The 27,196-nt window shown below is 42.0% G+C and overlaps 1 protein-coding gene across 4 annotated transcripts in view; it reads left to right on the top strand.

Moving 5' to 3' along the window:
- The window catches only part of ephb2b (eph receptor B2b), a 138,180-nt gene that overhangs the window by 89,674 nt on the left and 21,310 nt on the right, over positions 1-27,196 (top strand). For all 4 annotated transcript variants that reach the window (XM_089009604.1, XM_089009603.1, XM_089009601.1 and 1 more), the window contains exons 4-5: positions 14,717-14,872; positions 16,625-16,960. In XM_089009604.1, coding sequence (XP_088865730.1) covers positions 14,717-14,872; positions 16,625-16,960 — 492 coding nt within the window. The remainder of the gene's footprint in view (positions 1-14,716; positions 14,873-16,624; positions 16,961-27,196) is intronic.

Below are 27,196 nucleotides of genomic sequence, written 5' to 3'. Positions count from 1 at the left end.
GCGTAAACAACGGCGCTAAACGCAGCAAAAATTTACAAGCTAGTCAGCGAATTACCTCAGATTTTAAGCCCTTGCTAAAACATATGGTGATCAAAATGAGTGAGAAACCTGGACCAAGTAAGGGGGCAAAACATATTCCTTTCATACGGAATGGGAAAATGTGGAGCGCCATTTTCGGACTGTTCATGGAAAATACGACATTGACTTCCCGCCGAAAACCCAGCTGAGAAAGAGAACAGTGGATGAACTAAAATCCCAGTTGTCCGGACAGCAGTAATTTTTCACTGAACATACGTACTTCAAAAGCGAAAGCCGCCACCGGAGCATCGTTCCGGGTGAGTCACGCCATCGTTAAAAACAATAAGTCCTTCCAAGACGGAGAGATGCTAAAAGAAGCATTCGTTGAAGCAGCTGACTTCAAAAATAAGGCAGAGATATTATCTTCAATCAAAGCTCTGCAGCTGTCAAGACAGACAGTTACACGGCGCTGTGAAGGCATGGCTGAGGATTTAACCCAGCAAATGTGGAAAGACATCGGAGATTGTGAGTGTTCTCACTGCTGAAGTCCAGGGCTCATGGACAGTTCTGGAACTTACTCACAGAGGAAAAGTACCCCAACATGAGGAAATGTGCTACCTCCTTGACTGCATTATTCGGCTCCTCTTATTTATGTGAGTCAGCCTTTTCCTACATGAAGATCATTAAGTCCAAATACCGTTCCACCATGACTGATGAACATTTGGAAATGTGCTTGAGGCTGGCTGTCAGCAGCTACTGTCCGGACTATGCATCCCTGGCTAATTCAATTCAGTGCAAGTCATCAAAGTAAACTCAGGTAATTACAAAAAATGTTTATACAGTAAAGTCTCGTTATATCGATATCGGATATATCGATAGTCCCGGTTATATCGATACTATTTCTATGCACGCACGGAGAAAATTACATGCAAACAGGGTCGGATATATCGATAGTCCCGGTTATATCGATATTTTTTCGGACTCCCTTGAATATCGATATCACGAGACTTTACTGTAGTTATTTATTACGTTATGTATATGTAGTTATGTGTGTTGTGCAATATTGGCTTATTCAGTTATGCAAGGTACATCAACATACATTGTATATACAAAGAATCCTTAATACATTTGAAAATAATTATGTTTTGCATTTTTGTAGTGGGTAGATCATTTTGACTTGGTTGTTTTTATAAGTAGCTCGTATGCTGAAAAAGTGTGAGCAGGGGTGCTCTAGATCTAGGAGATGAAGCTGCCTGGCACAAAATTTAGGACTGGGGAACTTCCTTATCACAGAAGTAATTCAGGACTTCAAACTCCTTCACAGGAAGAGGTCATTAGCCAGATTACAAATTTATCAGTTCATGGAAAACAAAATGTTTTATTGCCTACAGCTGTTCGTGCTTAGAACTCAAGAGGTGTGGTATTCTAATCTAGAAAACTATGTTTTACTAATGTATCACTTTAATTTGCATGTATTCTCAATAAATAGCTTGGCAGAAGGCTTCAGAATTCAGACGTCTGTCATGAATGACTGCTGGCAGTAAGACAATCTTTCTGGTTCCGACTCTCTGTCCACAGTGTCTGACTGTCACATCTCTGACATTTTACTTTAATGAATGAATCTACTGATCAGTTACTATAGCCAAGTTTAATCATTTAATCTATGTAGTGGTTACTATAGATATTTTTTATTAATTAATCTACTATCAATTACTTAATAAAAAAAGTAATAGACCAATAGAGGTACAGTGATATGACACTTAGCTTGAAAAGAAATGTCCCATTTCCCATTCGCGCAAATACCAGGCACAATCAAGTCTTTGTGAACCTGTGCTCCTCTGTCGCCCGTGCGCCTTTGCTGATACGGGGTCTTGTGCAGATAGCCTGGCCCCACTCTTTGACTACTACTAAGCGTCGGGTAATTGAGCCTGTCCAAGCAGAACCTGTCAGTGTGCTGATAGGAAGGTATTTGACTTCTGCAGAGTCCCTTGTTGGAGCGGGGATACTTTGGATGCTAGATGAAGCATAAACACCAAATGTCTCCATTGGTGATTGCTTTCTTTGAATTCATTTCAACTCCAGCATTCTCACATCTCAATGTTAACGTTATTTGGAATCCATTCTAGCGTTGGGGAGCAGATTCTCTTTATCAGGCAAATTAGTAAAGACACAACATTTCTGTTGCATGTTACACGTTATGTTGGAGTCATTTTTAAAGAACTCCCCTCCAGAGATGCAAATAAGACTTTGATGTCTTTGTAGTTCAATTTGAACCGTTTTGAACTTAAAGTTATACCAAAAAAAATGGTCTAATGCCACTCTTATAGTAATGGCGGTATCTGAATTTTAACCAACATACCAGAAGGCTTTGTGAAAAACATATGACTCTGCAAAAATATACAGCAGGCTCTCATGCACATTAATATTTCATGTTGTCTGTACCAGACCTGATCAAATGCACTTTATTATTCTTCGTGTGAGAGTCTTGACCTCTCACATGTTCCCGAAAGCCTGCATCTATTTCAGTATTCCCCGCAACATTCAAACATATGCCAATAATTTTTGCACGTGGCATTTCCATCCAAAGCTTGCCAATGGATGAGGATTTCAGTTTTGAGTAGCACTGAAATGACCCCCCAACCCCCCCTCCCACACACATACCCTCTAGCCTTCCTGCCATAATCCCTCTACCTCCAAGAACTCCAAACTAATCTACCGCAGCCTTCTCATCACATTGAGAGCTTCTGCAGCACTTACATTTATTCGCCAACTTCTGTTTTAACTTCGATGCATATTTATGTCTGTAAACAAGCAGAGTAAATAGGTCCTTTGATCAAATTGCCAGTTTACGATAAACCTAACGGAGGTCCTGTGGGTGATTTATACGCCCGACCTCGTCAGTAAAGTACACAGAAGCTTGTGGTTTATAGTCGTGCACTATATTTTTAAACTGTGGAAATGCCCGATGTGACATACTGGAATTTGCCGAGTAATGCCAATGAAGAAAATGACCTGTAGTTTTGTAGTGTCTGAATAACATGATTCTTACACACTTGCATCTGGATATGAATACAAATAGGAACCAAATTATACACTTCTTGTCTTCCTGAAATTAGCTGAGTTATCAGATTGACGAAATCTGATGCCATGTAAGTGTAGACCCCATCCAATGGTGAGTCCGTTTTTGTTACCATGCCAACTTGGGGACAATTCATGATTGGCCAAGTGTGTACCAACCAGACAATTGCCAGCCAGTTGTTCCGCAAAAGTTTTACTCTCAAACAGTGCTCTTAAACTTGGTTCGAACCCAGGGGTTCGGTGAGTTCGGTCTCAGGTGCATCCTCCGCCGCATCGGTCCACCCCTCAGTCATTGAAAGAAGGGTTCGGTGAATGAGCATATGAAACCGCTGGGATTAAGAACCATTGCTCTAAAATCATCATTTGGTGTTAAAATTCTGAATAGAACAAATGTTGAACATCCTCCTGTAACTTATTTCATTGGCCTTCTGAGGTTTCTACGGTGTACTGAACATCATATAGTCCCTTTTATTAATGATTCATGGTTGGTTACTACCTTTAAACGACTATCACCTATTCTTTTGGGCACAAATAACCTCAGACATCAAGAGTTGGATTGAGGGTCGATGGGTGTACCTCAGCAGCAGTAGTGCAGTTGCCAAGGCAACAGAGGGTTTGAACACCCCCCCTGCCCCCCCGGCACTCCTCGCTGTGTGTGAGCTGAGTACTTAAATGCACTGACCTCCTGGGTCTGGGCTGAACAGCCTCCATTGATTTGGACAAATGGGAGGGAGAGCGGACAGCCAAGGCCTTCCTGTTGGAGGGTTAAGCATGTCGTGGTAGACGTGGCATGAATAGCCGAGGGATGCTGTGTTTTCGATGACTCAATGACACATTTAAAAGCTAATTAGTCTATCTCTTCATTCACTCTGCAATTTCTGAGGCCAGCACCTCGCTCCACTGCTACAATTGAGCAACTTAATGTGCGCCACCTCTAAATAGCATCCATTAAAGCCTTCCAGTGAATCTCCTCCAAACAATAGCAGCAGGTGTAACGTTGCCGAGAGGAAGACGGCGGAGTTGGAACACGTAAGGTGTGTCAAGCTCTTTTTTCTATTTTTTTTTCGTCAGGTTTCGTTCAAACATAAATCCCATTTTGGGCTGTTTTGCTCTCGTGTCACTTCAGCGCTTGAATACTTCATGAGCTGATGACTTATGCATTCGGGACATGTGGGTCATAAAGCTGCGGCATATACATGAGAAGTGTGTTTAGTTTCATATGCTGTATGCTTTTTTTTGTGGCACAGACAATCATGCGTATATGAACAAAATGCTCTTAATATATTGACATTTTCAGAGGACCTTAAGGGATATTTTACATCAAAAATAATTTTCTAACACGATACAAAAGTGAATGGCAAAATGACTCATTTTGTGGAATTTTTTTAAACTAATTCACTGCCAGACATGCAAAAATATGTCTACTCCAGTGCCATGGTTTTTGTCATTGTCACTTAAATTCCAGGACCCAGAGAATATTGAGTTTTAGGACTACATAAACATTCAATGCAGAGGAAGAAACTTTAGACTATCTTCTTTTATTAGACAAAAAATACTTATTTCCTAAATTATATGGGTCTGGAGTTATGTGAGCTTGAAATGAGGGCGACATTAGATACATATTGGTTCATACATTGCTGGAACAACAGGTGAAGCTGGAACAAAGCGCAAACATGGAAAGAATGGCAATGATGCCCCCTGGAAAAGAAACTACATTACCAGAGGCCATGGCCAGTGCTTTATCGGGACCCAATCATGAAAACAAAACCCTAACAAAATCAGGAATGGCGCTCTCGTGATATTTTTTTCCCCACGATTTTCCCCCCCCCCCGTTAATCATTGAATCAATCATTGTCATGTCATGGACAGAGAGACTACAAGTCTTATTATGTCATCAATTGTCATCAAACCCCTTCATTGTTACAGTGGGGGTGATGTGCAGATGTACTTGCTAGTATTCAGACACATTTTAAGAACCACTCAAAAAAAAACATTAACATGGTTGTTAAATTTCACACTCGATAGTCGGCTGTTGCTCCAGAGTAGTTGTAACTAAACAAGTCAATTCTTCCATCCATTTTACACATTTCTTATCATCTTGGTTGCAAATGATATGAAGCCTATCGAAGTCAGCTTTATTGTCAGATATGCTAATATACATGACATACAGCACAGATGAAATTACTGTCCTCTCGGACCCAGCTGCAAGGCACTTCTAATGACTTTAACAAACATAATAAACACGAAAACAGCATTTTTTATCTTGTCTGGTGATGGGCGGATACACCTTGGATTGGTTGTGAGCGAATACCTGAAATCCTAACCTTGAATATCACAGCTGCTAAGTCACTTCAAGGAATATATTGTCGAAAATGTTGAACAGGAAGAGATAATACGTCATCTTAGGCAATTGGGTATGATAGCGAAAGCAATAAGCAGTCATTAAAAGACAATCTGGAATAGGTACCGTATTTTACTTTAGCTTTTTTTCTTCAGATTTTTCCAGTTGTCACCATTTAGTGAGTGCTTCACTGCCTCTTTCGCACAATCAGAAGATTTCCTACCAAAGTCGCTGTTGACAGAGAAGGTGATACTGTCAGATCATGTTGAGCCTACGTCTTTGTCTCGCACACCTCTCATGTGTTGGTGGGCTAAGTGACAGAATTCAGCACCAGCTGCTCCATGCCATGATGCCCCCACAGCCCCTCCATCTATACCCTAACACACCCATAAAGAAATAACAGGCTTTTTCAAGCCCCCTCCCTGCCCCCAGACCACTTCCTTGTCTCCAAGACACCCCCCCCTCTTGTCGCCACTGACTGGACAGCACGTTACACAGCCTTTATGCCACCTGTCCGTCAGCTAGATTGCACCTCAGGGAGTCTCAGTCACAAAGCTGGGGGCTGCCTTTGTTTGGATTGGACTCTGTGAAGAGAACCAGCCTCCATCTCACCCCCCTAGCACCAACACCCCGCCACTACATCCATGTGACACTCCCTCTTCTACAAATAGAGAGGATTCAGGTAATATAACATTGGCTGCTGATCCATGGAAAGAAAATTGGAATCAGCGGGAAACAGATGATATTTTTTGAAGTTGTGTTTCACGGCGAGATTGGCAAGTGAAATCTGGATGCCGGCCCACTGAGTGTAGGTCACTTAGGTAACCGGTCCTTGTCCATTCTCATCTTCCTTCCACTGCTGTTCACACTATCCTCAAATAACTTGTTCGATCTTTTGTTCGCCCTTTTACGTAATCGTTGTACTAAACCTTTTACATTGCTCTGAGGGATTTTAGCTAATGATAACCGAAGCTGAAGAAATGCGTGCTTATCCGAACTGACCCTTATTAGGTTAGATGGTACCTGGATTCTAGTCCAGGTGATTTTGAGAAAAGGGGTCAAAGGCGTCATCCTTTTCAGAGGATTTTATTTCCCCCCACTATCCCAGATAGTAGGGAAAGTTAACTTTTTCAGACAAGAAGGCCAATCTGAAGACAAGGAAGAGAAGTGTCTGAATGGATTATGGTATTAAACACGGTCAGGGTGTGGCAGAGCAACATCCTTTGGTAAGGGAGCATGTTTTTCAGGTCGCCATCATCATTTCCACTGGAATATATTTTGGGAATCACTTTTATAAGGTGACACAATTAAAAAATATATTGCAAATACTTGCTCACCTGGTACTCTTTTAATAGCTCCTTTGAGGCTGAGTACCGGGGGAAGAATTATCGTCTGGGTTAATTCAGAAGGAAAGACATTATACCAAATAAAACAGAAGTTCAGATCGAGGTTACTTGGCACCCAAGAAAGACCACAAATCACAACAGCATTAACCGTATTAATCGTCCTTTTGACAAAGAAGAAAAAAGGTCAATGTTGAACCTCTGGACGGAGCTTCCTCAATATGACCCAAATGTCTTTTTTATGGACAAAAAAAGTCATGTCAATGCACCTTTGGGAGACTATCAACATTTCCCAGCTAGTCGAATGGCAAAGCAAACACGAAGCTGTAGCATCCATTGACGAAAAGAGACGGTCGGTCTCACATCTCCTGTCCTACGTAAATCCACTTCAATTCCAAGCCGCGACTGTTGAAGTCAGCTTGTAAATTTTCCCACACCAGAAGTGGATCATAGATAAATATGGCGGCAGGAGAAAGACCAGAAGACATGCTGTTCACACTTCATGTGTTAAAAGCAATTGTTGTTGTCCATGATGTTGGTGTTGATACGTAGAATTATCTGAAAGCATAAAGCCGCATTGGTCTTGTGAACACTTGGCACTACGGACATGGATATGTCCTGCTTCTCTGAGTTGTGTTTGGAAAGTTGAGGCTGACTGTACTTTTCATTGATGGACCACTCCTGTACGACTGAGAGCCTACACAGTTGGACTCTGATGTACAAATTTGGTGGAAAGGGACTTAGTGGTCCATTTGCATCTGTCATTTAATACCCGCTCCTCTCATAAACAGAGTCACAAGAGTTTAAGTGACTTCATTAGCGGCATACAGACTCGTTAGCTGACCAGGTTACTGGCCCATATTTTCAAATGATCTACCATTATGTGCATAAAGTGACATTTGTCCTGTGCTGCTAATGATCCATCATTAAAAATAATGGAATATACCAGAATGTGGATCCAAGGAGGCTGGCCGGCCGGCTTTGCCTAAATGGAGATGAATGGCGACAAACGAAACAGACATGTCTCAGCCATTTGCAAATGACCAACCCACCACCCGTACCCCACCTGATCCTACCTCGGCATCCTCCGGTGTTGTCGTTTATCACACTGCAAGAACCGGACGTCTGTATTTTTGCACGTTTTCTAATACCGTGTGCATATGTTGGCTCGCCTGGCCTGTAATTTGGCCATTCCACATTTGTCTCAGCCCTCTCTCATGGCCAGTGGGAGAAGAAGGAGCTCTGTAAAAATTCCAGATGTTATTGCAGCACCACATGAATGGCTCCTCTGATACTTCTCCTTTTATCTTTGCTTTCCGTCTCTATTGACAGATGGTAGTTATCACACAGTATGGAAATACTGCTTCTAACCCCCCTTTACCACCCCTTCCCCCACCCAACCCTTCCCTCTGTGGTTGTGAAGACCTGTTGAACATCACGAGTGCTTTGTAACCACATTGCAGTGATTCGCTGAAGGACTCTCGAGACTTCTGGAAGTGGAACAAAGGGGATTTTTTGTTCTGCTTAGCTGCATTCAATGAATTAATTGTCCTGTTCTGTGACATGTCAAGTGCAGTATAATAATCAGCGGTGCTTATACGAAGCAAGAGAATGTTGTGTTTTTCCATGATGTTGTGATACAACAACTGAACGTTGCATCATTTTTACAGATACATATGATTATATGTAAAAATCGGGGTGCAGTGTGCAAGTGGTACGCAGCTGCAGATGTACCCAGAAAATATTGAGTCATCTGCTTGATAGAGGATTTCAAAGCAGTGTTTCAGCGGTTTAAGAGCATTTCACAGATCTTTTAAAACTTGCAGCATTAGTGGTGTGAGAAAACAACAAAAACAGAACTCACCATTCAGATTGGGTCACAAATTGTATTAGCGGATTAGGTCATTTTCTGGATAAAAGGAAAAAAATGATTTTAGCATACCTAATTACTCAAAATTTTAAATGTGGCCATTTAGATTTTATGAAAATAATTTCAAGAACACTATAAGGCAGGTTATTTGTTTTAAGTCATTCACTGCCATTCATGAATTTATTCGGGAATTGAAAATATGATATTGAGTGCCATTCCCGAAATTGTTTGGGTTTTATTTTTGTTTAATAATTGGGTGCTAATAAAGCGCTGGCCATGGTTTTTCTTTTCCCATTTTGACCATGTTAGCGCTTTGTTTGTTTGCTTCAGCTGTTGTTAAAGCACTATATAAACCATTATGTATGTATTGCATTGTACTTTGGACATCCCTCATTTCAAGCTCATATAACTCCAGACACATATCATTTAGGAATTAACTTTTTTTTCTGATGAGAGGAGAGAGTCTAAGGTTTCTAACGCTGCATTGAATGTTTATGTAGTCCTAAAATTCAATATTCTATGGGTCTTGTAATTTGAGTGACAATGACAAAAACTGTAGCACTGGAGCGGACACATTTTGTCACATTGTCTGTCAATGAATGAGTTAATGGTTTGAACGTTTGCGCAGATTTTTTTAAATATAATTAAACACGTCTTAATCGCATGAAAACTAGACAGCGAGTCAGGGAGCAAATCACATTTCACACCGGCTATTTTTTATTTTTTATTTTTAAAGGTTTCCTGAAAATAAGTGTCACACATGACGAGATTATATATGGCACGGTAGAGCTGAGACTTGCAACTGGTAATGTGCTTGTGAGAAACCAGAATACGAACACATAATGAAGACAATTATTTTATTCTGAGAAGTTAAATCGTACCATTTTCATTGAACGAAATGAAAAACAGACCCTATAAACAATGAAGAGGGAAAACAACATACTTGTACTGTTCTTATTGAATATGTGGTGTACTAGAGATGACCACCACAGCTCACCACATACCACCAAAAATCATAACTTACCCCATCCAAAGCTGACGCCTGTTGTATTGCTACGACGGTAAAACGTTGAAGCACACGCTTGCTCATTTGTTCCTCATCATGTCTGGGGTATCTCACAACTTCAAATTTGCTTCAGATGTTCACCATTGGAATGTTCATACACCACTGCCCAAGGCCATACAGCATTTATTCTTTCCACAATGCCTCATTTGCCCCCGTGAATCCCCTTGAAAGGAAAAATGGTCGCCATCAAGTGATACTGAACACAAGGAAGAGACAAAATTTGGCAATAATGTATATACGTGTGTGTGTGTGTGTGTGTGTGTGTGTGTGTGTGTGTGTGTGTGTGTGTGTGTGTGTGTGTGTGTGTGTGTGTGTGTGCGTGCGTGAGGGTGTGTGTGTGTGTTAATAATTTGAATTTAGTGGATAATGGGAATTCTTTCAGAGCTGCTGCAGTACATTGGAAATCTACACAGCAAAGAAATTTGTTTAAAGGACAACCGACGTCACTTTTTTATTTCCTAACTGACATCAGAAAAACGTTTTATAGCATCTAAAATACCAAAAACACGCTGTATGATATTTTTATTCAAATGCAAAACACCAATAAAAATGACAAAGTGTCCAAAATCTGCAAAAAAATTGAGCTGCAAATTGGGCATTTTCAGAAAGTCCCGTCCCAAGTTCATGACGTCACGCCAAGACATCTTGCATTGCTGGAGAATCAAAACAATGGCTTCAGATTAGGAGAATATGCTTTCTTGTTACACATCCAGTTATGAATATGATTCAAATAGTTCTGAAGAGGAAAGCATACATGTTTGCAGTTGATTAAAGAAGTCCTTCCGTGTCGTTTTGAGGCATATGGACTGCAATATATCGTCCCAGAAAAGAGGCAGAAAATGGAGACCAAGCTCCCTGTGAGGAATTAATCAGCCCGTTTCCACAGGCTGATATGGAGCTTGGTCACCCTCTTCTGGCTCTTTTTCAGACCAATAAAGCACAGCAAAATGCATTGGCGTGATGGAAGGACTGCTACAATGTGTCCTTTTTTTCGGTCAGGGGCGTTCCTTCAGTGGCGTCACATACGGACTCGTCACCAACTCAAAAACAAGACCTCCGGAATATTCAGCGCGAGTCTTAAAATGTAAAATATAGCTATATGCGGTGGAATCTTTGTAAAATACACTCAGTAGAAGTCATTTGAAGCCATTTTACAAATTACGGACACAAACTGTCGGGAGACGTCGGTTGTCCTTTAAAACACGTTCAAGCCCAAATAGTGGGAAATGTTACGATTCAAATGAAGTGATATTTCAGGAAACCAGGATAGCTTTTCGTGAGCTTTCACTAAATATAGAACAATGTTAGTATTTTTTGAAAGGGGCATTCAAATGTTCTTTGTTCCTTGAAAGCTTGTATGCCTGCTAGTTTTATTCATTTTTTCATATGTGTGTGCATGTGTGTGTTGTTATTGACGTCACCGTGAGTTCTGACAGCATGTCAGCTCCACAAAATCAAACCCCACTTATGACAATGCCTTTATTTTTATGAGAGGAAGTTGCAATAGAAAGGGCTGGCTGTCACTGGGAAGAATATCTATACCCATAATTAATTCATCTCGCTTTCTCAAATTTGGACAAGACATCCGACGCAAACGTGACTTCAAATGCCGCACACCGTGAGGGGGAATTAAAACTGTTGTTTTTAATCACAGCCTCGCTTCCAGCTGACATCACAGATATCACAGCTCTTCAAATCTGTCATCTGGACACCAAGGAGAAGGGGGGGGATTTTCCCCTTACGCCTTCCAAGCAGATGACAAAGGGGTGCATGGAGACATAAAACACACATCCTGTTTAAGTGGATTTGATTCCACAGCAACACACAGACATTAGCAACTTTCACTGTTCAGTCCATTGGAAGTCAGTTGCTAGCGAATACAGCAGCACATAAACCGTCTCGAGGAGAGGTTTGAAGGAGGTGCCACTTGGATGGCCGACATGTGGAAGAAAACCCACATGTAATGTGGACACTACGTGGTTGTGATTTTAACCAGTGGTGGGCTATGGATTTCATCGCTCGGCCTTCAGTAGTGCTATGTCTGAATCAATCCAAACTGAAAGAAAAAGTGTGGTGTGATTTACTGCAAGTCCACTACAGGGTACCATTAGCCAGGAAATAACTGACCGACCATTCTTAATGATGTCCATTTTTTCTTAAAATGTCTGTCTTGAAAATTGCTTTAACAGTAAATCTCCCACCAAATCAATTTCGTGTCCTCCTTCATCCATTGTTGGTTGACAAAACTGCTATTAAATCAACAGAATATATTCACTTACACAGCTCACTATCGATACAGTGTGCTAGCTCTGGCCAGTATGGTCTTGTCACTAGCGACTTGTGATCAGAGCAGTTTGGGTTAGTCACTAGCCAATCATTGTTTGTGAAAACTCTCACATTGACGAGCACCTTCAAGAAGGCGTTGGTACACCTTTTGCATTGCCGACTTGAAATCTGATTGGTTAGAGCAACAGTATGATCGACACATTAGATGCAACAGGGCCTGCAGAACTGATTGTGAAGGCGTCCAGGTAGATTTCCGACACGGGTAACAAATGATGGCTGAAATGTGATTTGTTAAAGGACAACCGACGCCTCCGGACAAGTTGTGTCCATAATTTGTAAAATCACTTCAAATGACTTCTACTGAGCGTATTTTACAAAGATTCCACAGTATTTTATGTTTTAAGACTGAATATTCACGAAGTCTTGTTTTCGACTTGGTGACGATTCCTGACGTCACGTCACGTCAGGATTTTGGTCTGAAAACTTTGTGTTGATACGTGTTGAAAATTAGAAGGCAAACACATAAATAATGTGATGGTGAATTGTTGTGTGTTGCACCAAGACTACTATTTGATACTAGTTGACACAAATTCCCAGCAGCCAAATCAGCCCATTTCCAACAGAGCTTGGGGGCCAGCTTGTGCATTTTCCGGGATGCTACATTGGAGTCCAGACGCCTCAAAATGACACGGAAGGACTTCTTTAATCAATTGCAAACATTTATGCTTTCCTCTTCAGAACTATTTGAATCATATTCATAACTAGATGAGTAACAAGAAAGCATCTTCTCCAAATCTGAAGCCATTGTTTTGATTTTCGAGCAAGGCAAGACGTCCTGTCGTGACGTCACGAACAAGGGGGCGGGACCTTCTGAAACTGGAACTTTCTGAGGTCATTTTGAAGTAGATTTAGGACACGTTAAGTCATTTTTATTGGTGTTTTGCATTTGACTAAAAATATCAGCCTCCGTGTTTTGGGTATTTTAGATGCTGTAAAACGTTTTTCTGATGTCAGTTGGGAAACAAAAAAATGGTGTCGGTTGTCCTTTAAATGCTTAAATACGAAAACACGCATTTGGAAGCAGCACAACAGCGGAAAAGCAATGAAAGGAAGCTGAAAGGCAATTTGGAATTATTTAATAAGAATTCCAGGACAAAATATAATTGACATTAGTCTGTGAATCAGATATTTTGAGGCCAGCAGAGAAGGCTTTGGAGGCCTTGACGGTCTGCCACTGATTTTAACATATGATCATAATATTGGATTAAGGTTTCGAAAGTATGGTTTCAAGACTGGGTTAGGGTTTAAAATCCTTGTCTTGAAATAATGTTTCAAGACAAGGTCGAGACTTCATAGCAGATCATTCATCATCATATCATTTTACTTGTAGTTTTATTGTTGTGTGCTTTGTTTTTATTGTAAAGTGTCCTTGGGTGTTTTTATAGGCGCTTGAAATTAAATGTATTATTGTTATTATTAGAAGTAGAAATTCAAAGTCAAGTTGTAAAACTGTCTAAGGAGTTCAAAGCCTTTGAAGCGTTTCATAGTTGGGTTAAAAATCATCTTCAAGGTTGAAAAATTGGGTTTTTATTTAGGGTTTCACGCCAGGATTGGGGTTTCAGTTTTGTGTTCGTTAAGATAGGTACTCAATTGACATTATGAGAAAGGTTTTGTAGTTTGGATTTAGAATGAAAGGATCGGTTTCAATTTGAGACGAAAATCCAATCGAGCTTTGCTCTCAGGGTTTTAAGCATCACGACCTCGTCAAATAAACAGCTGACATTCCTGCATTGAAATTCCGATTTGCAGTCGGGTTGAAAACAGGTGTGAATTTCATACAGATGAATATATGAATTATATGAATATACAGGTATCGTGTCGAGTAGTCGTTGGTGGAAAAATGAAGGAATGGAGAATGGAGATGAGGCTTGGCAAAGCCACAAAGAAGGCGCCTTGGATGTTTTTTTACGCCCAGTGGGGAACTATTCATTACTCGGCAGCAGCTTGTGAATATTTGAATATATATAAAAAAAGAAAAAAAACCTGTGGTAGTAAAGGACTCCTGGAGTTTTAGACTTGCTAATCTCCCTGCATTCTTTTCATTGTCACAATTGTCACTGTTGCGCCACATCCATCATCAACCTTCCCCAAAGGAAGACGCTGAATTTGAGAAAATATAGTCGTGACCGACCCCAACCCCCCCATCTTGTTCCCACAAGTGGACTTTCTACCCGTCAACACGTCTTTACGTCGCCAAGTGGCTTGGCCCGGATCCTCAAGGAAATGCTCGACGGGCACTGGGAGTCCTCACGGTTCGGGTTTCACTCGGGAGTATAATGGGAGAGAAAGAGAAAGAGAGCGCCTAGGTATCAATCATGGCAGAAAGCAAACATGTCAGAGGTGCTTAGTTGCGATGACAAGTGGAAGTGACTTCATGTGAATCGAAGAAATTTGTTGATAAGTCAAGCGCATGCTGCCTTCAAAGATGTGGAAAAGTGCATACTTGGCAAGTAGCGTGCCGTGTGAGAATGGCATCATTCACTTGGTTGTTTTGAGTTCAATGTCACAATATCGATAAAAACGTACCAATGTGGTTGCAAAAATAAGACAAATGGTCTTCGGTGTGGATTGTTCATCATCCAAGCGGAATCAAGTTGTCATCATTAATCACGAATATTCCTTACCTTCAATTTTCCTGCTTTTGTGTCTTTCAGCGTGCTCATCGGGATTCTTCAAGCCGACTCAAGGCGACGAGTTATGCAAGCAGTGTCCCATTAACAGCCGGACCACCAGCGAGGGAGCCATCAACTGCGTTTGCCGCAATGGCTACTACCGCACCGACTCGGATCCTTTACAGATGCCCTGCACGAGTATGTACACTATTGCATTGTTCTTTCACTACATAGCAGTTTATGTCTTGCCGCCACTCTACATCACACAGTGAATTTTGGGGGACAAGGCAGAATATCTACCACTACTTGTTATATTGTGGAGTAAATGCGAATTTCAGTGATACATTAGTAAAACATAGTCTTCTTGATTTAACCCCACGCACCTGGACGTCCCAAGCACCGACATCCATAAACCAACAGCAGGTCGACATTTTAATTTGTGGCCTTTCCATGAACCGATTGATTTGTCACCTGGCTAATGAGCTCTTCCTTTGAAAAAGTTTACCAAGTCCTAAATTAGTCCCTAGGCCATCTTCTACATGAAAATGATTTTCTGTGTGTGAAAAGAATTTCTGTGCTTCCATTGTGGGCCTTGTGGTCAGTCAACTAAGCATACAACAGCATGAAACTTTGAAATATGATAACTTCTATTCGTTCAATTTCCTATCATTTGTTTAAGGCGTTTGGGTATGGTGAAATGATTTTTTTAAACACTTCTACCATCATTACAATGTACTGTATACACCGCAATCAATGTGGAGTTCACTGTTTGCTGACTTAATGGAAGTGTTGAACATGTTATACACAGCACACTCTCAAAGAAGCGGCTGTCACATGTTGATAGCATCTTCCAAAGACACCAAAGGGTAAGCCGGTCGGTCCTTACCATCACACGGCCCTGATCAGAGGTGACCGGGCCGGGTCAGCGGCGCATTGAGAGTGGGGCCCGCTTTGGCTCTTGTCATGCCAATGAGGTGGCTTGGAATTTGAATGCCGATTTGCAGCTGAGAAGAAAGAACGAAGGGATGACGGCGGAGGTCGGTGGTTGGGTGAGGATCGGTACAGCTAAAACAAAAGCGAGCGAGGACGAGAGAGAAAAGAATACATCGCCTTTCAACATTTTGGTAGCGTTGTGTTGTCCTCACTCTCTCTGTTTGCGCTGAAAAGGATGAGATGAAGGGCCTCCACAACAAAAGGGGATTTGCATAAGTCCGACACTGGGAATCAAGCAGCTGTTGTGAACCAGAGAAAGCAAACCGCGTCACATCGTTCACATTTTGCGCAGCACGAACTCAGGCATGATGAAATCGGGGCCCACCAAGACACAAGCTATTGTCCGAGTTTTAGTCAGTGATGGAAAATAACCAAGTGCCGTATTTTCCGGTGTATAAGGTGCACCAAAGTATAAGGTGCACCCCCAAGGAATGCTGTGTTTTCGTTTTTTTTTCCATATATAAGGTGCACCAGAGTATGAGGCACACCCACAAGGAATGGTGTATTTTCAATTTTTTTCATACATAAGGTGCACTGGTGTATAAGGCGCACCCCCAAGGAATGGTGCATTTTCAAACTTTTCCATATATAAGATGCACCGGACTATAAGGTGCACCCACAAGGAATCGTGTATTTTCAAATGTTTTCCATATTTGAGGTGCACTGGAGTATAAGGTGCACCCCGAAGGAATGGTGTATTTTCACATTTTTTTCCATATATAAGGTGCACCGGAGTATAAGGAGCACCCCCAAGGAATGGTGTATTTTCAAATGTTTTCCATATATAAGGTGCACTGGAGTATAAGGCGCATCCCCAAGAAATTGTGTATTTTCAAACTTTTTTCCATATATAAGGTGCACCAGAGTATAAGGCGCACATTCAATGAATGAAAAAAAGTTTTCCCGTTTTCACGTTAATATTCGGACATTCACTGGAGCCTCTCTTGCATCCCCCAGCGGTCCCTTCGGCGCCACAAAACGTCATTTCCAGCGTGAACGAGACCTCGGTAATGCTGGAGTGGATGAGCCCCCGAGATTCGGGCGGTCGCGAGGACGTCGTCTTCAACATCATCTGCAAGAGCTGCGGAGGTGGCCGCGGAGGCTGCACGCGCTGCGGCGACAACGTCCAGTTCCTGCCTCGCCAACTGGGTCTGACAGAGCCACGGGTGTACATCAGCGACCTGCTGGCCCATACGCAGTACACGTTCGAGGTCCAGGCGGTCAACGGCGTGTCGGACCAAAGCCCCTACTCACCGCAATACTCTTCCGTCAACATCACCACCAACCAGGCTGGTAAGATGTCTTATACTCTTCTTCTTTTCCTTTCGGTTTTTCCCTTCAGGGTTCGCCACAGCGAATCAGTGTCCTCCATCTTCAGAGGTTTGATTTGCATGTTGGTTTTGGCCAAGCTTTTGTAAGATGTCTTGTACTAAAAACCATAAAGTGATATATGGGTCAATGTATCGCTGAAAAGGTTTCTACCGCCGTCATCTGTACTTCTTTGAGAGTGTCAAACATTTCACTCCTCAATCCGAAGAGCTTCGTCAGTGAACTAAAGTTGTGCTCTAGCTCTATATATATCTGTCAGAGATGTTCGGTCAGACACTGTGGACAAAGGCTCGAACACAGGAAGATTGTCTTTTACTGTCAGCAGGGGACGTAGCCATTCAAGACAGCCGCCCAAATTCTGCAGCCCTCTGCCAAGCTATTTATTGAGAGTATATGCAAATTAAAGTGATACATTAGTAAAACATAGTTTTCTTGATTAATATACCACACCCCTGGACGTTCTAAGCACCAACAGCTGTAAGCAATAAAACATAGATATTTTAATTGGTTGTCTTTTCCATGAATTGATAGATTTGTAACCTGGCTTCGATCGAACCTAGGGGTTCGGTGAGTCAGTCTCAGGGGTTCGGTGGATCCTCCGCCACAGAGGTCCACCCCTCAGTCAAGACTGCAGTTAGGAGGCAGTCATTGGAAGAAGGGTTCGGTGAATGAGCATATGAAGGTGGTAGGGTTCGGTGCCTCCAACAAGATTATGAACCACTGTCCTAGATGAAGATGACAGTTTAATAGGCTGTGTCTGTTCAATTCAGATTGACCCATGGTTTCTGTGCTTTCATTGTGTATTCGAGTCACACATGTTCACTAAGCACATAACATGAAACTTTTAAATATTATAACTTATATTTGTCTAATCTCTATCAATATCCCTAATGGACAAAGGTGGCAATATATATATTAACGGGATGTATACTGATGAGTTTTATTTCTTACGTTAAGCGTGAATGCTGACTCTTGTGAGATTGGTGTCAGTTGAAATCTACTATGGACATTGAAAAGGAATAAAAGTTAAAAACTGGGGACTGTCTATAGGTCAGAAATGTGCATTTGGACTTGCCATGATGACCGATGGTATCGCCTTGTCTGGCTTTGGTGCAGTCAGAGTTAGATCAGTTCCTATATACCGCCTCTTAATTTGCCCCGCGATTGACTAGCAACCAGTCCAGGTGAAGTAACCCCAAAATCTGCTCGGATCGGCTCCAGCTTTCTGCGACCCTGAGCTGGATAAGCCTTTTCAAAATTGCACGGTGTAAATCCAGCCCTGATCTCCAGGGTTCTATCAAGGGTCACCTCTAAATCTCTCCCAATCTCCTCCGCAAACATTCGACCTTTGCATTTTTTTCAGCCCTTGTGCTTGATGTCTTCTTCTCCTCAAATAATATCAGTCAGGTCCAAGTATTGATTTGCTCTTTAATTGTCTCCATCAAATGCATCTTTGGCATTGCAAGCCTCGCTCTCCAGAGCCAACTGGGCTTTGACTTTATCTTATTTAGTCTCCTGACAACATTATGTGGCCTGCGATGTCTCATCATTCAACCGCCCCGCCCTGCATATTGTCCTATGACCGAGCCATCTAACCCTACTCTGCTTTCATTGCATTTGTCCAGCAGCACATTCAGTCTCATTACTGCGCGCCGGAATCCCTTTAAACATTGCCCTCAAATCGAGCCATTGGAGGGAAACGTCAGTATTTACGGAAATGTGTTTATCTTGCAGCATCATAAAGTACCCATTACAATACCAAGGGTCCAAAATTGAGTCCTTTTGACTCACATGGCAGCCTCTTTTATGGTCTGTTTAGATTGAAGTCACTGGTATGGCGGCTTGATGAGGGTCTGTGAGTGCAGTCAGGGTTGTAATGACGCCCCCCAACCCCTGCTCCCCGTCTTTTTCTCTGTTGCTGGACCACAATAAGTCTGCTGCCCGGACCCTTAGCTTCCCCGTTTGCCAACTACCAAGGAGTCCTTGCGGAAATTGGGGCGGGGAGGGCCCTCTCCGCTCAAGTGCCCGTCACTTCAGATTATGCGACGGGAGCAGACCATCGCGGGGAGCTGTGAAATGAAATTCCCGCGACACCCTAACACCGCCAAACACCCCACCCCCTACCCGCACCGGTGACATTGCAAAACCAGACTCACATGCAGGACTAAAGCGCTATGCTACAGGAATGGGGGTCACGGGGAACAGGAGCCTATAATTGCATCTGGTTTGTGAGGCTTGGAGGTTACATAAATATCATGTCAGCCTTAATTACCACCGGCACTTCTGGCCTCAGCCGTTCACACTGGCAAGCAAGCACTTGCACAGGCTGCCGGAAAGGGGGTCAGTCAACCCCCTACTTTACATCACGGTTCATTGTTCGCGTACCCGTTTTGGGTGGAACATATTGTATTTGTCGAGCAAAACTGAAATTCTCATGATATGGCTGACATTTTAGAAGTCTCTATTCATTTGTTTTTAGTAGTGCCTAAGCAATATGGAATATTTGACAAAATAAAATTCCAATAAAGGGTGCAAAGGTTGTGAGTTCAAGACCTGCATTGGAGAAATGTACATTTCACAGCAGCAAAGTTATGAAAGTAATGTAATGTGCTCTTTCCAGAATCAGAAAGCCTTTAATAGTCCCACAATGGGGAAATTTGCATTCTGCTCTTACACTTACAGTACTAACATGAACCTATGGTAGTTTTTCGCAAAATATTAAGTTTTTTTTATAGTTTTGTTTTCATTTTTTTCCCCAAAGGAATCAAGTTGGTTGAGTCAACTGCATATTGAGTGACTTGAGTGGTTCCCTAAGTCAATTGAGCAAGAGAATCACATTAGTCACCGGGCACTGAGGGTGTAATCAGAGCCAGAGTAGGCATATGGTCCAGGGGAAGATGTATGGCTTAATTACAGTGTCAATGGCCGAGTTGTGCTGTTAAGGGACGACCATGGGGAATACCGGTGTGAATAGTACTGACGCATATCATGATGAAGTTCCTAATGGAGAAATGAAGTGATTTGATTTAATTGATTGACTGATTGATTTATTGATGTGATATGTCAATCCACTTGACCAATTAAATTTGACTTCAATGAGATATTCATTTTTCAACCCCTCAGATTTATATTTCATTCTGTCACGTTTCAGTTTGCGACCAACAGGTGTAGGGCCCCGCCTGCAGCTGCACAGGTATTAGTCATTTTAATGAATGGGATTTAAAAGGATTCCCGGCATGACCATTCAGTGTCGCGTCATTGTTTGTTTCACCCGATCAAGTTTATTTTGTCTGTTCATGTTTTGTTTGCTACTTTGGACATTTCTGTACTGATGACTGTCGATTTAGATTTTGTTCCTGCTGACTTTATTTATTACAATTTGTCAAATACACCCTGCTCCTCCCCTCTGCCTGCATTTTTGGGGTCCACCACCACCAAGACCTTGCAAATTGTGACAGTTTTCTGGTATCTCAGTCAAAAGAGAATGACTTACAGGATACTTAAGATAAAAAGTTCACTCTTTGGTTGAAATGACTTTGCAATGGCAGCATTGTCTCTGTCAGGCCCAGTGTGATTTTTTTGGGGGGGAGGGCGAGCTAGGACAGCAATTGCATGACTCTTGCACAAATCCACCATTAGCTAGTGGCGACCCGGTCTCCATCCCCAACAAAAAGTATTTCATGACAAATTTCATACTGTATTCACTTTAAATGGAGGGATGTCCTCAAATTCTGGTTGGAACATAACCAGTGCATGCTCTGCATAAGAGTTAGCGAGATGTACAAGGGGGCTAGTGCTCACTCGCGGTGGCAGGGGGACGTTGACAGGCAGATGATACATATGGTCACTGTCAGAGGGGGTCAGACAGCCAGAACTCTGCATCACACCTCCATGGAGGCCATTCTCACCGCGACTCGCTACGCGATCTGTTCACTGAGGCATGGTCAAGTTCTATGGCAGTGAAATAAAATAAGATATGCTCAGCTAGCTGTGCCCTTGCAACTGGCATATTTCCCTTCGAGGAAATGGATGGATGGATGGATGGATGGATGGATGGATGGATGGATGGATGGATGGATGGATGGAATAGATAGGAGTTGACCCTGCAGGGTTCTTCAGGTGACATCAATAATCCATGCAGTCTGCTGGATGAATTAAATGGCGTCCACCCAGAGGAAAATCATCTCAAGGATGGCAAAATGAGTTAACTAATTGATCCTGTTGACGAATCATTGACAAGTCACAAGGGCTTTAGTTCCCCCTATCCATCAACATGTGTCTTGACATGCAGCAAGAGAGTGCACTCATTGCATTGTGTAAATCCGGGTTGAAAGGCGGTACAGTGATACCTCGGCTTACGAACGCTTTAGCTAACAAATTTTTCATCTTACCAACATTAAATTCGCAAGAATATAATCTTGTCATACAAACTAGTTTTCGGGAAACACACAGCCACAATGGCTGGCGGACTAGTTTTCGGCAGATGAACACCAAACCACACAGTCGAACAGCGCCACCGTGGCTGGCAGACTAGTTTTTCACATCCACTTTCTTTGTGTGCATTCAATGCAGACGTGGAGTACTTTTGCTTTTTTGGGACCGAAAAAGACCCCAGCACAGGCCAGTGTTAAGGCGAAGAGGACACAAAAGAAAATTACGGTCGAGCAGGAGATCATCAAAAAACACGAAGGAGGTGTGCGTTTGTGTGACTTAGCGTCCCAGTTATGCTAAGTCGACCATTGCTACGTGTGGCTATTGGTGTTTCTATGTTGTCTCAGCAACAGTCTCAGGCAATAGAAGTGGTTGAAAAACTTTTGTTGATTTGGATTAACGAAAAGCAGCTAGTAGGGGACAGTGTGTGAGGGTATTATCGCAGAGAAAGCACGGCAACTTCACTCGGATATCATCAAGAGGCAACTGCATCAACGACCATCACAAAGGTAAATTGGACTGAAAAAAGGAAACAATATGTGATTACACAAACAATCGTTGAGTGCAGGAGCGGTACACTTTCAATGACGGTGTAATCAATCTTTTATTTAATGCAGCCATTTATTTGTTTTAGGTACGAGCGAGCATACTGATAGTAAAAAACAACAAAGAGCCAATCGATAGACATTAAAAAAAAAAAAATAAATGACACTGGGTTATGGTCCAACCCTTTCAGAATTGCACTAGTGCACCTTTTGCTGATGGTCCACTTTCAAAATGTGCTCCTTGTTTGTGGATGATATTTTGGTTTACAAGTGGGTGGAGATGTGTCATTAATAATTCGGCATTTTCTATTTTAGACGGTGCATTTAGAAGAGGTGTTTTCGAGACGTGCATTTCTCAAGTCAACTTGCAGACACTTTAAAGGACAACCGACGTCTCCGGACAAGTTGTGTCCATAATTTGTAAAATGGCTTCAAATGACTTCTACTGAGCGTATTTTACAAAGATTCCACCGCATATAGCTATATTGTACGTTTTAAGACTCGCGCTGAATATTCAGGAGTTGGTGACGACTCCGTACGTGACGTCACTAAAGGACCGCCCTTCACCGTAAAAAAGACGCATTGTAGCGGTCCGTCCATCACGTCAATGTATTTTGCTGTATACTTGTTTGGTCTTAAGGAATTTATCAGCCTGTAGAAACGGAGGTGGCCACTGGAGGTCTCCATTTTGTGCCTCTTTTTTTTTTGGGTGAGAGATTTTGTCCCAATGTTGCCTCAAAATGGCACAAATAAATTCTTTAATCGATTGCAAACATGTATGCTTTCCTCTTCAGAACTATTTGAATAATATTCATAACTGGATGTGTAACAAGAAAGCATATTCTCCGAATCTGATGCCATTGTTTTGATTCACAAGCAATGCAAGACGTCTTTGCTTGACGTCACGAACTGGGGGCGGGACTTTCTGAAAATGCCCAATTCGCAGCTCAATTTTTTTGCAGATTTTGGACACTTTAAGTCATTTTTATTGGTGTTTTGCATTTGACTAAAAATATCATACTGTGTGTTTTGGGTATTTTGGATGCTATAAAACATTTTTCTGGTGTCAGTCAAAAAACAAAAAAGTGATGTCGGTTGTCCTTTAAGTATTTAATTTCCATTAACAGAACTTGTTAGCAGTCTGCAGTCTGCTGTCGTAAATTGCCATGAGGATAAAGCAGTTTGAATAAGGAAAAATGAATGAATGAATGAATGAATGAATGAATGAATGAATGGATGGATTAGCCTTTATTAATATCACATTGGATTTATTTACAGTTCACAGCAGCAAAGTGATGAAAGTAAGAGCAAAGGAAAAGAAGAAGTTGAAAAACAAAATACAAAAGCTGCTGTAAAGGCAGCCCCTCTCGTGGCGCCATATTGAAGTAAAAAAAAACGAAATAACAAATAATGTGACACAACACAAAAATGAATTAGTGATTGAATGAATAAATGTATGAATGACTGAATGAATGAATGAATGAATGAATGAATGAAAAAATGAATAATAGCACCTCCCCACACTTTGTGATTTTTGGAGTGCTGTTTGTGGGATTTTACATTAACTGTGTTTATATATCAGCAGCCCAGTAGTCAAGTGGTTAGCACGTTGACTTCACAGTGCACAGATCGTGAGTTCAAGACCCGATTCGGCCTCCCAGTGTTTCGTTTGCATGTTCTCTCCGGGCCCACGTGGGTTTTCTCCGGGTCTTCCAGTTTCCTCCCACATTCCAAAAACATGCATGGCAGGCTGATTGAACACTCCAAATTATCTCTAGCTATGTCTTCGTGTGCCCTGCGATTGGCTGGCAACCAATTCAGGGTGTCCCCTACTTATTGCCCGAAGATGGCTGGGATAGGCCCCGACCCCCCCCCCCCCCCCCCCGACCCTAACGAGGATTAAGCGGTCTGGAAAATGGATGGATGTGTTTATATCATGTTTTGTCACCTATTGGTGGTACGTCTGGAACTTGTACCCCTCAATTAACATGTGGTCATTCTATTTTTATATTGGTAATTGTGAGAAGGTCTGCAGAGTGATGTGGTCTGTGTGAAAAGCCACAGAAAAGTAAATGCAAAGTCTACAGGGTTTTTTTTCCAGACTTTCTGTGTTAAAGTGACTGCATGTGGTCCAAGACTTGAATCTTTATTGTCACCCAAACTCAGCAATATCTGAGTTATCGACCGTATTTTCCTTATCAATATATCTCCTCGGTCTGCCCAACATGTGCAAGCCCACCAATACTTCCACGGACCATAAAATGCTCCTTTACGAATGTCCTTCTAATTTGAAGCGGATGGTGGTAGTCCGTCTTTTCCCGTACGGATGGTTGAAAGCTTGATCAACTCGCAGCTCACTTTGGAAAATTGCTGTTCGATGTAAAACCCACAATACTTTGCAGCTGTGGAAACGGGGCAGTCTGCCAGAAGCGCTACAGCTACATGCAAATACGGACTTCTCCGTTAAAGAGCTCCTGACACGGCGCTCATAAACGCATGGCACACCGAGAGAGACAGGAAAGCAGGAGAGACTCGAGGAACAGCTGTTTTGGGACCTTTTGGACCTTATTGCACTTTGAAGGGAGGGGGGGGGGGCATGTTTGTAACGGAGCGAAAGAAAAGGGGATTTATAGGCTCTGTCCTGTTCCTCTTCCCTCCCCCACAGCACAGACGTGTGCAGCATAACTTGTAATAAAGTCGGAGCCACATGTTTGCAGACATGTTGGGATGTGAGAAGAAAGCTGATTAAAGGTTGCTTACAAAGACATCCCCAACTTAGCTCGTGCCGCAGAGCAGTTTTGCAAAAAGACAAACAGATGATTTAAAATTCCACTTGAAGTCTATTACTATTCAACAATCTGGGACGTCATGAGTGTTACTTATTACTCTGTAATTTGACAAATGTTCAATATCCTGGTTAATAGAAAAGCGGGGACTGCCGATAAAGCGCTAGTCAGACCTTGGCAATGTTTTTCCCTTCCACGAGGAGGCAGCATTCCCATTTTTTGCCATGTTAGCGCTTTGTTCCAGCTTCAGCTGTTGTTAAAGCGCTATATAAACCAATATGTATGTATTGCATTGTATTTTGGACAGCCACCCTGATTTCAAGCTCATATAACTCCAGACCCATATAATTTAGGGATTAACCATTTTTGATGATAAAATAAGAGCATCTAAGGTTTCTAACGCTGTATTGAATGTCGATATAGTCCTAAAACTCAATATTCTGTCAGTCCTGGAATTTGAGTGACAATGACAAAAAACCCTGGCACTGGAGTGGACACATTTTTGCACATCGTCTAGCAGTGAATGCATTAATGATTTAGTCTTTTTTTAAGAATCAATTACAAAGGTGTACAACTGTTTCTTTCCAATGAAAGACCAGAATCTAATATTTCTTAGGCTTCATTGGATGTTTATGTTGTCCTAAAACTCAATATGCTGTGGGTCCTGGAATTCGAGTGTGTTAGGGTCATTATTAATCAAAACTAAAAACAAAAAGATTCTTTAAACGACAACCGACGTCACTTTTTTGTTTTTTAACTGACATCAGAAAACGTTTTATAGCATCTAAAATACCCAAAACACGCAGTATGATATTTTTATTCAAATGCAAAACACCAATAAAAATGACTTAAAGTGTCCAAAATCTGCAAAAAATTGAGCTGCGAATTGGGCATTTTCAGAAAGTCCCGCCCCCAGTTCGTGACGTCACACCAAGACGTCTTGCATTGCTGGAGAATCAAAACAATTGCTTCAGATTCGGAGAAGATGCTTTCTTGTTACACATCCAGTTATGAATATGGTTCAAGTAGTTCTGAAGAGGAAAGCATTCATGTTTGCAATCGATTAAATAATTAATTTCATGCCATTTTGAGGCAACATTGGGGGGAAATGTGTCACCCAAAAAAAGAGGCACAAAATGGCGACCTCCTGTGGCCACCTCCGTTTCCACAGGCTGATAAATTCCTTATATGGAGCTTGGACCCCCTCTTCTGACGGCTTTTGGGTGCAACACAGTTTTCAGACCAAAGAAGTACAGCAAAATACATTGACGTGATGGAAGGACTGCTACAATGTGTCCTTTTTTTTCGGTCAGGGGCGTTCCTTTAGTAACGTCACGTACGGACTCGTCACCAACTCAAAAACAAGACTTCCTGAATATTCAGCGCGAGTCTTAAAACGTAAAATATAGCTATATGCGGTGGAATCTTATAAAAATACGCTCAGTAGAAGTCATTTGAAGCCATTTTACAAATTTTGGACACAACTTGTCCGGATACGTCTGTTGTCCTTTAATCTTTGGGACCGTACAAAATGTAACTGCCTGACCCCGAGGGGTAGGCAGAGCAGGAGAACCAAGATGGAAGAGAAAGGAGGGGCTTGTTGGGGGATCTTTTATTAAGACGGACAGAATGTGACATGATGACAAGAAGTCCGAGAAAATAAAACGATGTGTAAGGAAATAGAAAAGTTTAAAAAAAAAAGTGGGTTAGTATAGCGAATTGCCCATAGTGACAACAGAGTGACATTACGGGTGAATGGCGGCTGTTTAATATATCTCTCAGATGGTAACAATTTCAAAAAGAAATTCCCCCATGTCTTGTCTGGAGCTCGGTACTAACTAGTTCATCGCTCACCATTTGTGACCTTGAATCCCTATTATGTCAGAAATGTTGTAAACGAAGGATCTCCGTATTTGGACAGATATGGACTCTGCCCTGCACCCTGCTTGTTTATGATGATGTGAGCGCCTCTGTGTCTGAGATCCGGACACACATGAGACTTGTCGCCATACTGTTTCCTCAGTGCCCCATTGGCATGCGTCCATGCCATGTATGGCAACAACACGATCCGCCTTGTTTCTTTGGCCTCATATTGGGTTGCCGTGCGTGTGTTGAATGGAAATGCGGCCCATGTGCAAGTCTTGAGGTTGTCTGCATCCGTAATGGGATACTCGTGAGTTCCCCTTAGAGGGACTGATTGCTTTATTAGGCAGGTGACTGCAAACAAGTGTCTTGAGGACTGAGCTTTTCTCTTGGGTTTGGTCCCCATGCATTTGCGGATGGTGTGGAAGATCGTGAGTGGCTTTCAAATAAGTACAAATGAAATGAGATTGTTGTAGTTGATTTCCGTAAGACTTCAGTGACGATTGACACTTAGTAAAAGTAAAAGTAATCCATCTATCCATCTATCCATCCATCCATCTACCGACCTACCGACC

The sequence above is a fragment of the Hippocampus bargibanti genome, linkage group LG12, assembly GCF_051943395.1.
Source record: "Hippocampus bargibanti isolate YZ-2025 linkage group LG12, ASM5194339v1, whole genome shotgun sequence".
Lineage (NCBI taxonomy): Eukaryota > Metazoa > Chordata > Actinopteri > Syngnathiformes > Syngnathidae > Hippocampus > Hippocampus bargibanti.
This window is presented reverse-complemented; position numbering and strand designations above follow the sequence as displayed.